Raw genomic sequence first — 12,434 nt, forward strand, 5'->3', positions numbered from 1 at the left:
TTGATTATTTTTGTGTGATTTTGTTGTCAGCACATTCAACTATGTAAAGAAAAAAGTATTTAATAAGAATATTTATTTCATTCAGATCTAGGATGTGTTATTTTAGTGTTCCCTTTATTTTTTTTGAGCAGTGTATATGTATGTATGTATGTATGTATGTATGTATGTATACACAAACACACACACACCTAGCAGCCTTGCAGGTACATGGATTGACATTGTGGGTGTTAGCGTCAGCGAAACAATGAGCTTTTGTATGTTAGGTTAGCGGTTAGCTATCTTTGCGATTTGACTGAAAGGCAGGCAGGTGTACGGCACCAAAACAATGGCGTTGAAACAGTGCCAAACCTACTAAAGCAAAATCCTGCCAAAGACACTGAATCTCTCACACACCCACACAGGGCTCTCTGTTGGAACGACTCCTAAAATATGCACGTCATGCAAAACCTCATTGGTTGTTGTGGGCGCTGGCCACTGACATAAGATGTTGTGTACTGACTTTGATGTGTTTGTTCTCGAAGGCCATGAGGAAGAGGTTGTGGTTCAGTTGTGGGTTTAAGATGTTACTTACCGGGACTATTTAAATCAATGGAGAGTTATGATCAATGTGGTATGGATATATGTATTCCTAAGTGAACAAAGCCATAGAAAAGTTGTCCCAAATGGCACCCTATTCCCTTTTTATAGTGCACTACTTTTGAACAGAGCATGTAGGTTGCTTACATAAGGATCCATGGTGTGCTTACATAAGGATCACTCAGCCTAATGCACTCTTTTGTTACATGGCTGGTCTGTCACTGCTTTGTGGGATGTGTCTTGGACGTGCAGCTCAGCTTGACCCTAGATGCCCCAGATGTTATTTTCTATTTGTACAGTTTTGAAGGAGGGAGGGCGGAACCTAACAGCCGGCAGTGCGAGGGGCGGAACCTAACAGCCGGCAGTGCGAGGGGCGGAACCTAACAGCCGGCAGTGCGAGGGGCGGAACCTAACAGCCGGCAGTGCGAGGGGCGGAACCTAACAGCCGGCAGTGCGAGGGGCGGAACCTAACAGCCGGCAGTGCGAGGGGCGGAACCTAACAGCCGGCAGTGCGAGGGGCGGAACCTAACAGCCGGCAGTGCGAGGGGCGGAACCTAACAGTCGGCGCACTTGTTTTTTTTTCCTCAAATGTAGTAGGAGAAACTTTTAATGGGAAATCTTTTTCAACATTGTTGAAGTTAGGATTTGAGATGGGAATTTTGTGGTACCTCTGGTTACACTTTCTAGGAAGTGTAGAGCTGATTGCAGACTGTGTGTGTGTGTGTGTTCCTTTCTACACACACTGACGACCCTGTGTGATAAGGCAGTCTGAGAAGAGGAGATAAGTATGTTGAGGGGAAAATTGCATTTGGAGGGACTCAGAGGTGCGTTGCGCTGTATCTTAAGCCTAACCACACATCTGTCAGTCAGTGTGTGTCTCAAACGGAAGCTAGTCCCCCACCCACTATTTGACAGGATTGTTTTGACCATAGCTTTATCTGTGATGGATAAACTCCAGGCAATCATGCAAATCACGAAACGGTCTGATAGAATCCAGTGGACTCCAATAGCGAGCTAATAGAGAAGGTAAGAATCTCCATTTGAAACGGGGTGATGACCAAATATGACCCACCCCACTGTTTCACACTGTCTAAGGAAAGCCGGAGGCTATACGTTTTCTATATGTCTAAGACGACTTTGACATTGTAAATGCTTTTGTTTCATAGATAATATAGCTAGCAATGGGATACCATTTATTTTTTATATAACAATTGATGAGCTTATTGGATTTGTGAATTGCAAAAACACGTATATTATAAGAATACAGCCTTCAACAATGTGCAGTTTCATAACGTAAGCAGGGTTGAGGTCAATCTCATTTCTATTCAGTCTGAATTGACTCGGATTGAAATGCAATTGGCCCCGACCCCGCTCTAAAGTCATGAAGACGAGTGGGAACAACCGTGTTCTTAGGTCCTCTCTGTAGATAAGACCAGTTTAGTGGTTGGCTTTGCATGGTGGTTGGTGGATCAATACCTCCTCTCTTCTCTCCAGCAGCATTAATAAGGCCATTGATTACCTGCCTATTATTAGTTGTTACCGGGACTTGTTTTTCTCATCGGTGTTAATGAGTGTTTGTCTGTAGGCTGAGGCGATGTTACACAGTGTGGGCTAGACTTATCTTGTTTTTCTCCTGCTCTTAGTATGAAGAAATATATTAAAATAAGCATTTGAAAGATACAATTGAAGAAAGCAGAGTAATGCAGAGTGTAACAGTATAGCTTCCGTCCCTCTCCTCACCTCTACCTGGGCTCGAACCAGGAACACAATGACAACAGCCACCATCGAAGCAGCGTTACCCATGCAGAGCAAGGGGAACAACCACTCCAAGGTTCAGAGCGAGTGACGTTTGAAACGCTATTAGCGCGCGCTAACTAGATAGCCATTTCACTTCGGTTACACCAGCCTCATCTCGGGAGTTGATGGGCTTGAAGTCATAAACAGCGCAATGCTTGATGCACAATGATGAGCTGCTGGCAAAACGCACGAAAGGGCTGTTTGAAAGAATGTTTACACGCCTGCTTCTGCCAACCACCGCTCAGTCAGATACTTGTATGCTTGTATGCTCAGTCAGATTATATGCAACGCAGGACATGCTAGATAATATCTAGTAATATCATCAACCATGTGTAGTTAACTAGTGATTATGATTGATTGTTTTTATAAGAAGTTTAATGCCAGCTAGCAACTTAACTTAGCTTACAGCATTTGCGTAACAGGCCTTGTGGGGTGCAACGAGAAAGAGGCAGGTCGTTATAGCGTTGGACTAGTTAACTGTAAGGTTGCAAGATTGGATCTCCTGAGCTGACAAGGTGAAAATGTGTAATTCTGCCCCTGAACGAGGCAGTTAACCCACCATTCCTAGGCCGTCATTGAAAATAAGAATATGTTCTTAACTGACTTGCCTAGTTAAATAAAGATTTAAATCAAGGTGTAAAAAAAAAAAAAAAAATTGCCAAATCGGTGCCCAAAAATACCGATTTCCGATTGTTATGAAAACTTGAAATCGTCCCTAATTAATCGGTCGACCTCTACTCTGCAGTCTCCACAGTATCAGTGTCGCTGGGTCTAGTGCTTTGTGGGGACCTGCTGGAGCGTAGGGAGTGATGGAGGAGGGAGCCATCTTGGTTTCATTCCAATAAGTGAGCAGCTTTCCACTTGGGCTTCCCTTCACAGCCACAGCTAGGGAAGACTGATGGGCCTCTCAGTTTGGGAGGAGACGGCGAGAGCAGGTGGGAGGAAAGGGAGAGGGTTCCATTTCACCCACTCACATAGAGGGAGAGTAGGACGGTTAGGGGGAGTGAAAGTAGGAGAGGGAGGGCTCCTACCGCTCACCCAGCCACTCCACATCTGACTGCCCCAAAGCAGGAATATATGGATTTGCCATAGCTAATAGGATATGGGGCACGGTCTGCTGTACATTCTGATTATGACAGGCATCTGACTGGAGAACAGACCAGGAGAGCGTGACCGTCGCTCTCCTCTGACTGCTGCCATGTCGGATGGTAACAGTTTAACCAACCAAGGGGAGACAGTACAATGACTTCTTCTAGGAGCTGAGGGAGTTTATTACATGGTATTCTCACTCACTCACATATATATCTTTCTCTTTTTCTCCTCCAGACCTGCCCTTCCAGAGTGGTCCTGGTGCCCAGTATGAGAATCCCCACTGGGGAGCCTTACCACCAGCCACTGACCGCAGCAGCAGCACCACCAGTAGTAGCTGGGATCAAGTGATCATTGACGGGAGCGACACCGAGGCCTGGCCCTCCATCAGTCGCAGCAGCGACAGCCGACCAGCGAATCCTTCAGAATGTGCCACAGCCGCTGACTGTACGAACCCAGAGACCAGCAGCAACATGAGCATAGCCGCGGGGGCTACTAGCCAGCAGGCCCACTACCCCTCTCTCAAAGCTAACGTCACTAACATGATGCAGCCTGGCGGTGGCCAGGGAGTTGGAGCCATCGGCAGCAGGGGCTGGGGCTCCGGATCAGGCCCCATCACCATGGGCCCCACTGAGGGAGCCAAACCCGACGGCCTAGGGCCCAACATGGGTCGGAGTGGAGGAGCACCCGGCTGGAACTCCCAGCCCAGTTTTAGCCTGAACCTGAACCCCAACGCCAACCCCTCGGCCTGGCCCGTGCTGGGGCAAGAGGGGGCTGGAGGTGGCCCCAACGCCGCCTCACTTCCTCCCAACAGCAGCCTGGGCAACAGTAGCCTGGGAGGGGAAGAGAACAACAGCAGCAGCACCTGGGGAGGCATGATGAGCCCTGATGCCCCGTCCTCCAATAAGAATGTGTCTTTCAGCAGCATGGAACATCCCAACCTTCACACTGACGGACAAAACAGCCACCACACTAAGCAGCCACTCAGCCCCATCCACGGCCTGCCCGGCTGGGGAGGCCAGTCCCCTACTGAGTCCTCCCAGCTCAACGGAGACGCAGGGAGCTCCGTCTGGGGCAACGGAGACACCAAGACTTCCGCTGACTCCAAAAACTCAGGCTGGGACTCGACACCCTCCGGAGGCATGTCCGGCTGGGGCCACTCTGGCAGCGGAGGAGGCGGGAGTGGCGGTGGAGAAGGAGGCTGGGGAGGAGACTGGGGGAAGCCCTCCAGCGGTGGAGGCGAGGCCAAAGGAGGCTGGGATTCCTCAGATGGCCCAGCCCAGGACCAGCAGGTAAGCTCCTGGGGCCAGCCAACCCCGGCCCCGACTAGTGAGGGTAGCGGAAGCGGCGGCAGCGAGGGGCGCTCCCACCGCAGGGACAGGACCGGCAGCGAGGATGGAGGCCCCCCTCCCCTGCCTCGGCAGGACCTGGACCCCCGGGTGCTCTGCAACACAGGCTGGGGCCAGACGCCCGTCCGCCAGCACACCTCCTGGGAGATGGAGGAGCAGCGCGCCGCCAACGAGAGGAAAACCAGCGAGATGAGGGGAGGTGCTGGAGGGGACACTTGGAAGGGCTCCAGCAGCCCCTCTTCCGGATCCCCACCGGACCCCCGGAACGGGGGAGCCAACCCCAACCTGGGACCATCTCAGAGGCCAGGCTCAGGGGGCTCCGGAGGCAAGAGCGAGGGCCCATCAGGCTGGGGAGGCCCTCCACGCTCAGGCTGGGGGGAGCAGCCTGTCAACAAGGCCCCCAACGGTTCCGTCAGTGGTTGGGGGGAGCCCATGGCCCAAGGCCACAACACCACAAACAATGTCCCCAAGAGTGGAGTTCAATCCTGGGGCGTCCCTGAGGGGAAGTCCTCCCCTACCTGGGACGACGGGCCAACCAAGACCCAGCAGAACCAGTCCCAGAGCTGGGGAGAGGGTCCCAAGTCCTCACACGGCTGGGGCTCCGGCCACGGAAGTGGCAGCCGTGGCTCCAATGGCTCCAACGGCTCCAATGGAGGAGAGTGGAGAGAACCGGCCGAGGTGAAGAAGAATGGATCCTCCAGCCACATGTGGGAAGGAGAAGGAGGAAATGGACGAGGAGGAGGAGGAGGGTGGAAGGACAGCCCGAGAGGAGGTGGAGGAAATGGGGGCGGCTGGGCGTCAAAGCCTGCCCCTGCTGTTGGAGGTGGTGGCTGGGTGGAGACCCAGCATCCCAACAGCCCAGCACCAGGATGGGGCTCCAAGCCCCAGGAAAGCCCCAACAACCTGGCACCAGGATGGGGCTCCAAGCCCCAGGAAAGCCCCAACGGCCCAGCACAAGGATGGGGCTCCAAGCCCCAGGAAAGCCCCAACGGCCCAGCACCAGGATGGGGCTCCAAGCCCCAGGAAAGCCCCAACGGCCCAGCACCAGGATGGGGCTCCAAGCCCCAGGAAAGCACCAACGGCCCAGCACCAGGATGGGGCTCCAAGCCCCAGGAAAGCACCAACGGCCCAGCACCAGGATGGGGCTCCAAGCCCCAGGAAAGCACCAACGGAAATAGTGGAGGTGTTGGAACAGGAGGAGGCAGCATGGGGTCCTGGGGCGGCCCTGCATCTGTAAGGCAGAGTTCCAACCCCGGCTGGGGCCCGGGGAGCTCTGGAGCCAAACCCGACCCAGCGATGGAGCCCACCGGCTGGGAGGAACCCTCTCCTCCCTCCATCCGCCGCAAGATGGAGATCGATGACGGAACGTCCACATGGGGAGACCCCAGCGCCTACAACAAGACCGTGAATATGTGGGACCGCAACAACCCCACTGGAGGTAACGGTAACCAAGGCAACGCCCCCACCCAGCCACCGACCAGCAAGAGCAACGGAAGCATGGCCGTCAACAACAGCCACAACCACTCCTCCGTCCCCCCTAGCAACAACAATCACCACCACATGAACCACCACCACCCGCACCATGGACAGCCCCCGCCACACAGCCAGCACCACGGCAACAACAATGGATCCCCCAACACCGCCGCCCCGCACCAGGGCAGTGGACCCCAGGGCAGACCACCTATGGCCAACCCAGGTAAGAAACTGACCCCACTCACTTTTCTGAAATGTCTGTAAAACTGGTTATCATGCACCTCTGTAATGTATTGTGGTATTAGCCCTGTGATTAACCTATACTGGAAAGACTGCAAGTGACAGACTTATGTCTGAGGAAATATCCAACGTTCAAGTATATATTTTGTCATTGAATATTGGTGCGATTCATCATTTTTTTTAAACAACCATTTGAGCGACATGGTTCAATTGTTTAAATTCCATTTTGTTTGGGGTTTTCTGTGAGCTCAATGTGCACATTGCACAGTTTCTTTAGATATCAAACGGATGACACCCGTTAGGGAGTTTGGTAATTACCTACAATGACCATAATCCATTATGTGCCTACTTGTCCTGTCTGTTTCTTTTACGCCTGCTACATAAGAGACTGAAGAATGAGTGATCGAGAGAGTTGCATAGCAAGGTCTCTCTACCTGTGTGATCTAAGTGATTGATAGCTGCTATTCAGCAGTCATTATAGTATACCTTTATTTACTTTGAAGAACAACTACTTGTCAGACAGTATAGACAGCAGCTCTATAGAGATGAGATGATCACTTGGAATTAAAGTGATATATTTGAGTAAAGTAATGTGAATGAAGGTTCATAAGCAGTTAATGGGCAGTCACTACCATCATGGGACTTGTATTAATTGTTTTATTCTATGTTGCAGCATTCAACCCACATAATGCATAGTGCATTTAAAGTTAAATTATTGGAATTGAAAATGTGTAGAAACCGAACCGACCTTAAAAAGCACTAAGCGCTCAGCATTCTAGAGCATGCACAGTGCCATAGCTTTTCAAGGCACCCCACTGCAAAGACAAACGCTTCAGTGAAAGCTGACTGTGGCACTGTTCTCGCTGAAAGGTTATGGATGAGAGTGAGACCAGTGCCCCCTGCTGTTTATCTCTGTGTACAACCCCAGTAACCAGAGACTGATCAGCCAGGCTTGGCACACACTGCTCTGGTCTGCCTGCTCACAGTGCTCCTCGGTGGACTCAGCCAGCTCAGACAAGAGGGTCTGGGAGCTGGGCCAGGAGTTAAACAGTCACGGCCGTCCTCCTCTGCCTCTCGCCCTCTCTCTTGGCCGGACTCTTCTGTCGTAGGCTGAAAGCCCTCTGACTATATATAGCAGCATCATGGCACCGCATCAACCTATGCTTACGTCCAAAATGGCACCCTATTCCCTATATAGTGCACTACTTTTGGCCCGAGCCCAAAGGGCCTTGGTCAAAAGTAATGCACTATATAGGGAATAGGGTGCATTTGGTACACAGCCATACTGCCCCTGATTAACATGTAACAACTTGGCTCACTGTTTTACAAGGAGGAAAAGCCTGAGGATTGAGAGTAGAACGGGGTGTAGTGCAAGTGAATGAATGGAAGCTAGCACACACTGTTCCTCAGTAGTTTTATGGTTCCATTTTCATCAGTAATGGAACCAGTTGGCTGGCAGTAAAACTAGACTGCCAGACTGCAACTGCTAACAATATGTCTGATCACTGTTTGCTGGTCTTGTAAGTGAATATACTTGCAATAAAGTGACGCACACATCACTTTAAAGCATACATTTATAAATATGTCCTTCCCTCTCTTCTCCCAGGCTGGGGGGAGCTGCCCAGTGTCCAGCAGCCCAAGCCAGAGCTGGCATGGGGGGAACCCGCTGGCCCCTCTCCTGCAGTGGACAACGGCACCTCTGCCTGGGGCAAACCCCCCGGTGTTCCTGGAGGCTGGGGCGATGGGGGGCACGAGCCCAATGGACCCTACAGGAGGGGCAACAACGGACCCTCTGGACCTGCACCCTGCAAGCCAGGTTAGGACCACACGCCGTTGGTGTACGAACATGGTCAACACTCACTTACTCATCAGTAAATAAACACATACTCTATTGTGTTTGTAAGCACCTGAAAGCTTCTGTTAAAGATTTTCTTTTCTAGATGTCTTGAAGAACACGGTGTCACTGCTATTTCTGCTATTGCATGAATTTTTATACTAGAAGGCAGACAAGAAAAGGAGGGACTTGTGTGACAATACTGGCACCAAGTGGTTGCATTCCAATTGCACGCAAAGGGGTTGCCCTTGATCTTTGCAAGCATTCAAAAGTCAAATCAAAGTGTATTAGTCACATGGTACAGTGAAATGCTTGCTTGTCTACGTGCTAAGGTTAGACTCGACTGCAGTATACTGGTACAGCAGAAACACAGATACTAAGGTTAGCTTGATACTACTGTTTGGGCACTACAGTCAGATTTCAATGAACCAGCTATATTACAACAAGGCACTTACTAAATCACTTTTACTTGGAATTCATATCCAGGACATTTACCCTGCACTGCTCCTCTTCCAGCCCCCAAATCTATGCAAGACGGCTGGGGAGGCGGGAGGGAGGAGGAGATGGGCATGTCTTCTGGCCAATGGGATGCTGACGCCGGAGACATGTGGAACAGCCCCGCCTCCCAGGAGAGCAGCACCTCCTGTAACTCGTGGGGCCAGCCGCCCAAGAAGGGCCCGCCCAAGGGCAAGATTGGCAACCAGCCAGACGAAGCCTGGATCATGAACCGTCTCATCAAGCAGCTCACGGACATGGGCTTCCCGGTATGAATGTGATTCGTTTTGCAATGTCAGAATTAGACCTGGTTTCAAATACTATTTGATATATTTCAACTACTTTTGCTCCAGCCTCCTGGAGTGCCGGGGGGGGGGGGGGGTGGTTTGTAAGGTTTTGGGATAATTATTTTGTCCTTTAAACCAGGCAATTTCAGTCAAGCACAGATATGAAGTATTTGAAATGGTTTCAGAATCCACACATTTTAAATGTATGTATCAAGCATGTAGTCTGTGTATTGTATAGTTGAAGTTGTCACTGACTGGGTGTCTCGTGTTGCCATTGTGTTACAGAGGGATCCTGCCGAGGAGGCTCTGAAGAGCAACGACATGAACCTGGATCATGCCATGAGTAGGTTTTCCCTGTGTGTGTGACTGTGTGTGTGTGTGACTGTGTGTGACTGTGTGTGTGTCTGTCTGACTGTGTGTGTGTCTGTCTGACTGTGTGTGTCTGACTGTGTGTGTGTGTGTGTGTGTGTGTGTCTGACTGTGTGTGTGTGTGTGTCTGACTGTGTGTGTGTGTGTGTCTGACTGTGTGTGTGTGTGTGTGTGTGTGTCTGACTGTGTGTGTGTGTGTGTGTCTGACTGTGTGTGTGTGTCTGACTGTGTGTGTGTGTGTGTGTGTGTGTCTGACTGTGTGTGTGTGTGTGTGTGTGTCTGACTGTGTGTGTGTATGTCTGACTGTGTGTGTGTGTCTGACTGTGTGTGTGTGTGTCTGACTGTGTGTGTGTGTGTCTGACTGTGTGTGTGTATGTCTGACTGTGTGTGTGTGTCTGACTGTGTGTGTGTGTGTCTGACTGTGTGTGTGTGTGTCTGACTGTGTGTGTGTGTGTCTGACTGTGTGTGTGTCTGACTGTGTGTGTGTGTGTGTCTGACTGTGTGTGTGTGTGTGTGTGTCTGTGTGTGTGTGTGTGTGTGTCTGACTGTGTGTGTGTGTGTGTCTGACTGTGTGTGTGTGTGTCTGACTGTGTGTGTGTGTCTGACTGTGTGTGTGTGTGTGTGTGTGTGTCTGACTGTGTGTGTGTCTGACTGTGTGTGTGTCTGACTGTGTGTGTGTGTCTGACTGTGTGTGTGTGTCTGACTGTGTGTGTGACTGTGTGTGTGTGTGTCTGACTGTGTGTGTGTGTGTCTGACTGTGTGTGTGTGTGTCTGACTGTGTGTGTGTGTGTCTGACTGTGTGTGTGTGTGTGTCTGACTGTGTGTGTGTGTCTGACTGTGTGTGTGTGTGTGTCTGACTGTGTGTGTGTGTGTCTGACTGTGTGTGTATGTCTGACTGTGTGTGTGTGTGTCTGACTGTGTGTGTGTGTGTCTGACTGTGTGTGTGTCTGTGTGTGTGTGTGTGTCTGACTGTGTGTGTCTGACTGTGTGTGTCTGACTGTGTGTCTGACTGTGTGTGTCTGACTGTGTGTGTGTCTGTGTCTGACTGTGTGTGTGTGTGTGTGTCTGACTGTGTGTGTGTCTGACTGTGTGTGTGTGTCTGACTGTGTGTGTGTGTGTCTGACTGTGTGTGTGTGTGTCTGACTGTGTGTGTGTGTGTCTGACTGTGTGTGTGTGTGTCTGACTGTGTGTGTGTGTGTCTGACTGTGTGTGTGTGTGTGTCTGGCTGTGTGTGTGTGTGTCTGACTGTGTGTGTGTGTCTGACTGTGTGTGTGTGTGTCTGACTGTGTGTGTGTGTCTGACTGTGTGTGTGTATGTCTGACTGTGTGTGTGTGTGTCTGACTGTGTGTGTGTGTGTCTGACTGTGTGTGTCTGACTGTGTGTCTGACTGTGTGTGTCTGACTGTGTGTGTCTGACTGTGTGTGTGTCTGACTGTGTGTGTGTCTGACTGTGTGTGTGTCTGTGTCTGACTGTGTGTGTGTCTGTGTCTGACTGTGTGTGTGTGTGTGTCTGACTGTGTGTGTGTGTGTGTGTCTGACTGTGTGTGTGTCTGACTGTGTGTGTGTGTGTCTGACTGTGTGTGTGTGTGTGTCTGACTGTGTGTGTGTGTGTCTGACTGTGTGTGTGTGTCTGACTGTGTGTGTGTGTGTGTGTCTGACTGTGTGTGTGTGTGTGTGTCTGACTGTGTGTGTGTGTGTCTGACTGTGTGTGTGTGTGTGTCTGACTGTGTGTGTGTGTGTGTCTGACTGTGTGTGTGTGTGTGTCTGACTGTGTGTGTGTGTGTCTGACTGTGTGTGTGTGTGTCTGACTGTGTGTGTGTGTCTGACTGTGTGTGTGTCTGACTGTGTGTGTGTGTCTGACTGTGTGTGTGTCTGACTGTGTGTGTGTCTGACTGTGTGTGTGTGTGTCTGACTGTGTGTGTGTGTCTGACTGTGTGTGTCTGACTGTGTGTCTGACTGTGTGTCTGACTGTGTGTCTGACTGTGTGTCTGACTGTGTGTCTGACTGTGTGTCTGACTGTGTGTGTCTGACTGTGTGTGTCTGACTGTGTGTGTCTGACTGTGTGTGTGTCTGACTGTGTGTGTCTGACTGTGTGTGTCTGACTGTGTGTGTGTGTGTGTGTGTCTGACTGTGTGTGTGTGTGTGTCTGACTGTGTGTGTGTGTGTCTGACTGTGTGTGTGTGTCTGACTGTGTGTGTCTGACTGTGTGTGTCTGACTGTGTGTGTGTGTCTGACTGTGTGTGTGTCTGACTGTGTGTCTGACTGTGTGTGTGTCTGACTGTGTGTCTGACTGTGTGTGTGTCTGACTGTGTGTGTGTGTGTCTGACTGTGTGTGTGTGTGTCTGACTGTGTGTGTGTGTGTCTGACTGTGTCTGTGTGTCTGACTGTGTGTGTGTCTGTGTGTCTGACTGTGTGTCTGACTGTGTGTCTGACTGTGTGTGTCTGACTGTGTGTGTGTGTCTGACTGTGTGTGTGTGTCTGACTGTGTGTGTGTGTCTGACTGTGTGTGTGTGTCTGACTGTGTGTGTGTGTCTGACTGTGTGTGTGTGTGTCTGACTGTGTGTGTGTGTGTCTGACTGTGTGTGTGTGTGTCTGACTGTGTGTGTGTGTGTCTGACTGTGTGTGTGTGTGTGTGTGTCTGACTGTGTGTGTGTGTCTGTCTGACTGTGTGTGTCTGTCTGACTGTGTGTGTGTGTCTGACTGTGTGTGTGTCTGACTGTGTGTGTGTGTCTGACTGTGTGTGTGTGTGTGTCTGACTGTGTGTGTGTGTCTGACTGTGTGTGTGTGTCTGACTGTGTCTGTGTGTCTGACTGTGTGTGTGTGTCTGACTGTGTGTGTCTGACTGTGTGTGTGTGTCTGACTGTGTGTGTGTGTGTCTGACTGTGTGTGTCTGACTGTGTGTGTCTGACTGTGTGTGTCTGACTGT

The 12,434-nt window shown here is 50.8% G+C and overlaps 1 protein-coding gene across 4 annotated transcripts in view; it reads left to right on the forward strand.

Annotated features, from left to right (window-relative positions):
- LOC110485100 (trinucleotide repeat-containing gene 6C protein) overlaps nucleotides 1-12,434 on the forward strand; it is a 70,684-nt gene that overhangs the window by 29,853 nt on the left and 28,397 nt on the right. For 2 of the 4 annotated variants that reach the window (XM_036940490.2, XM_036940492.2), the window contains exons 5-8: nucleotides 3,700-6,507; nucleotides 8,131-8,340; nucleotides 8,845-9,122; nucleotides 9,426-9,483. In XM_036940490.2, the coding sequence (XP_036796385.2) occupies nucleotides 3,700-6,507; nucleotides 8,131-8,340; nucleotides 8,845-9,122; nucleotides 9,426-9,483 (3,354 nt within the window). The remainder of the gene's footprint in view (nucleotides 1-3,699; nucleotides 6,508-8,130; nucleotides 8,341-8,844; nucleotides 9,123-9,425; nucleotides 9,484-12,434) is intronic. The other 2 variants (XM_036940491.2, XM_036940493.2) reach the window with 1 other exon arrangement.

The sequence above is a fragment of the Oncorhynchus mykiss genome, chromosome 13 (genome assembly GCF_057628025.1).
Source record: "Oncorhynchus mykiss isolate SJ-2025 chromosome 13, ASM5762802v1, whole genome shotgun sequence".
In the NCBI taxonomy this organism is placed as follows: Eukaryota; Metazoa; Chordata; class Actinopteri; order Salmoniformes; family Salmonidae; genus Oncorhynchus; species Oncorhynchus mykiss.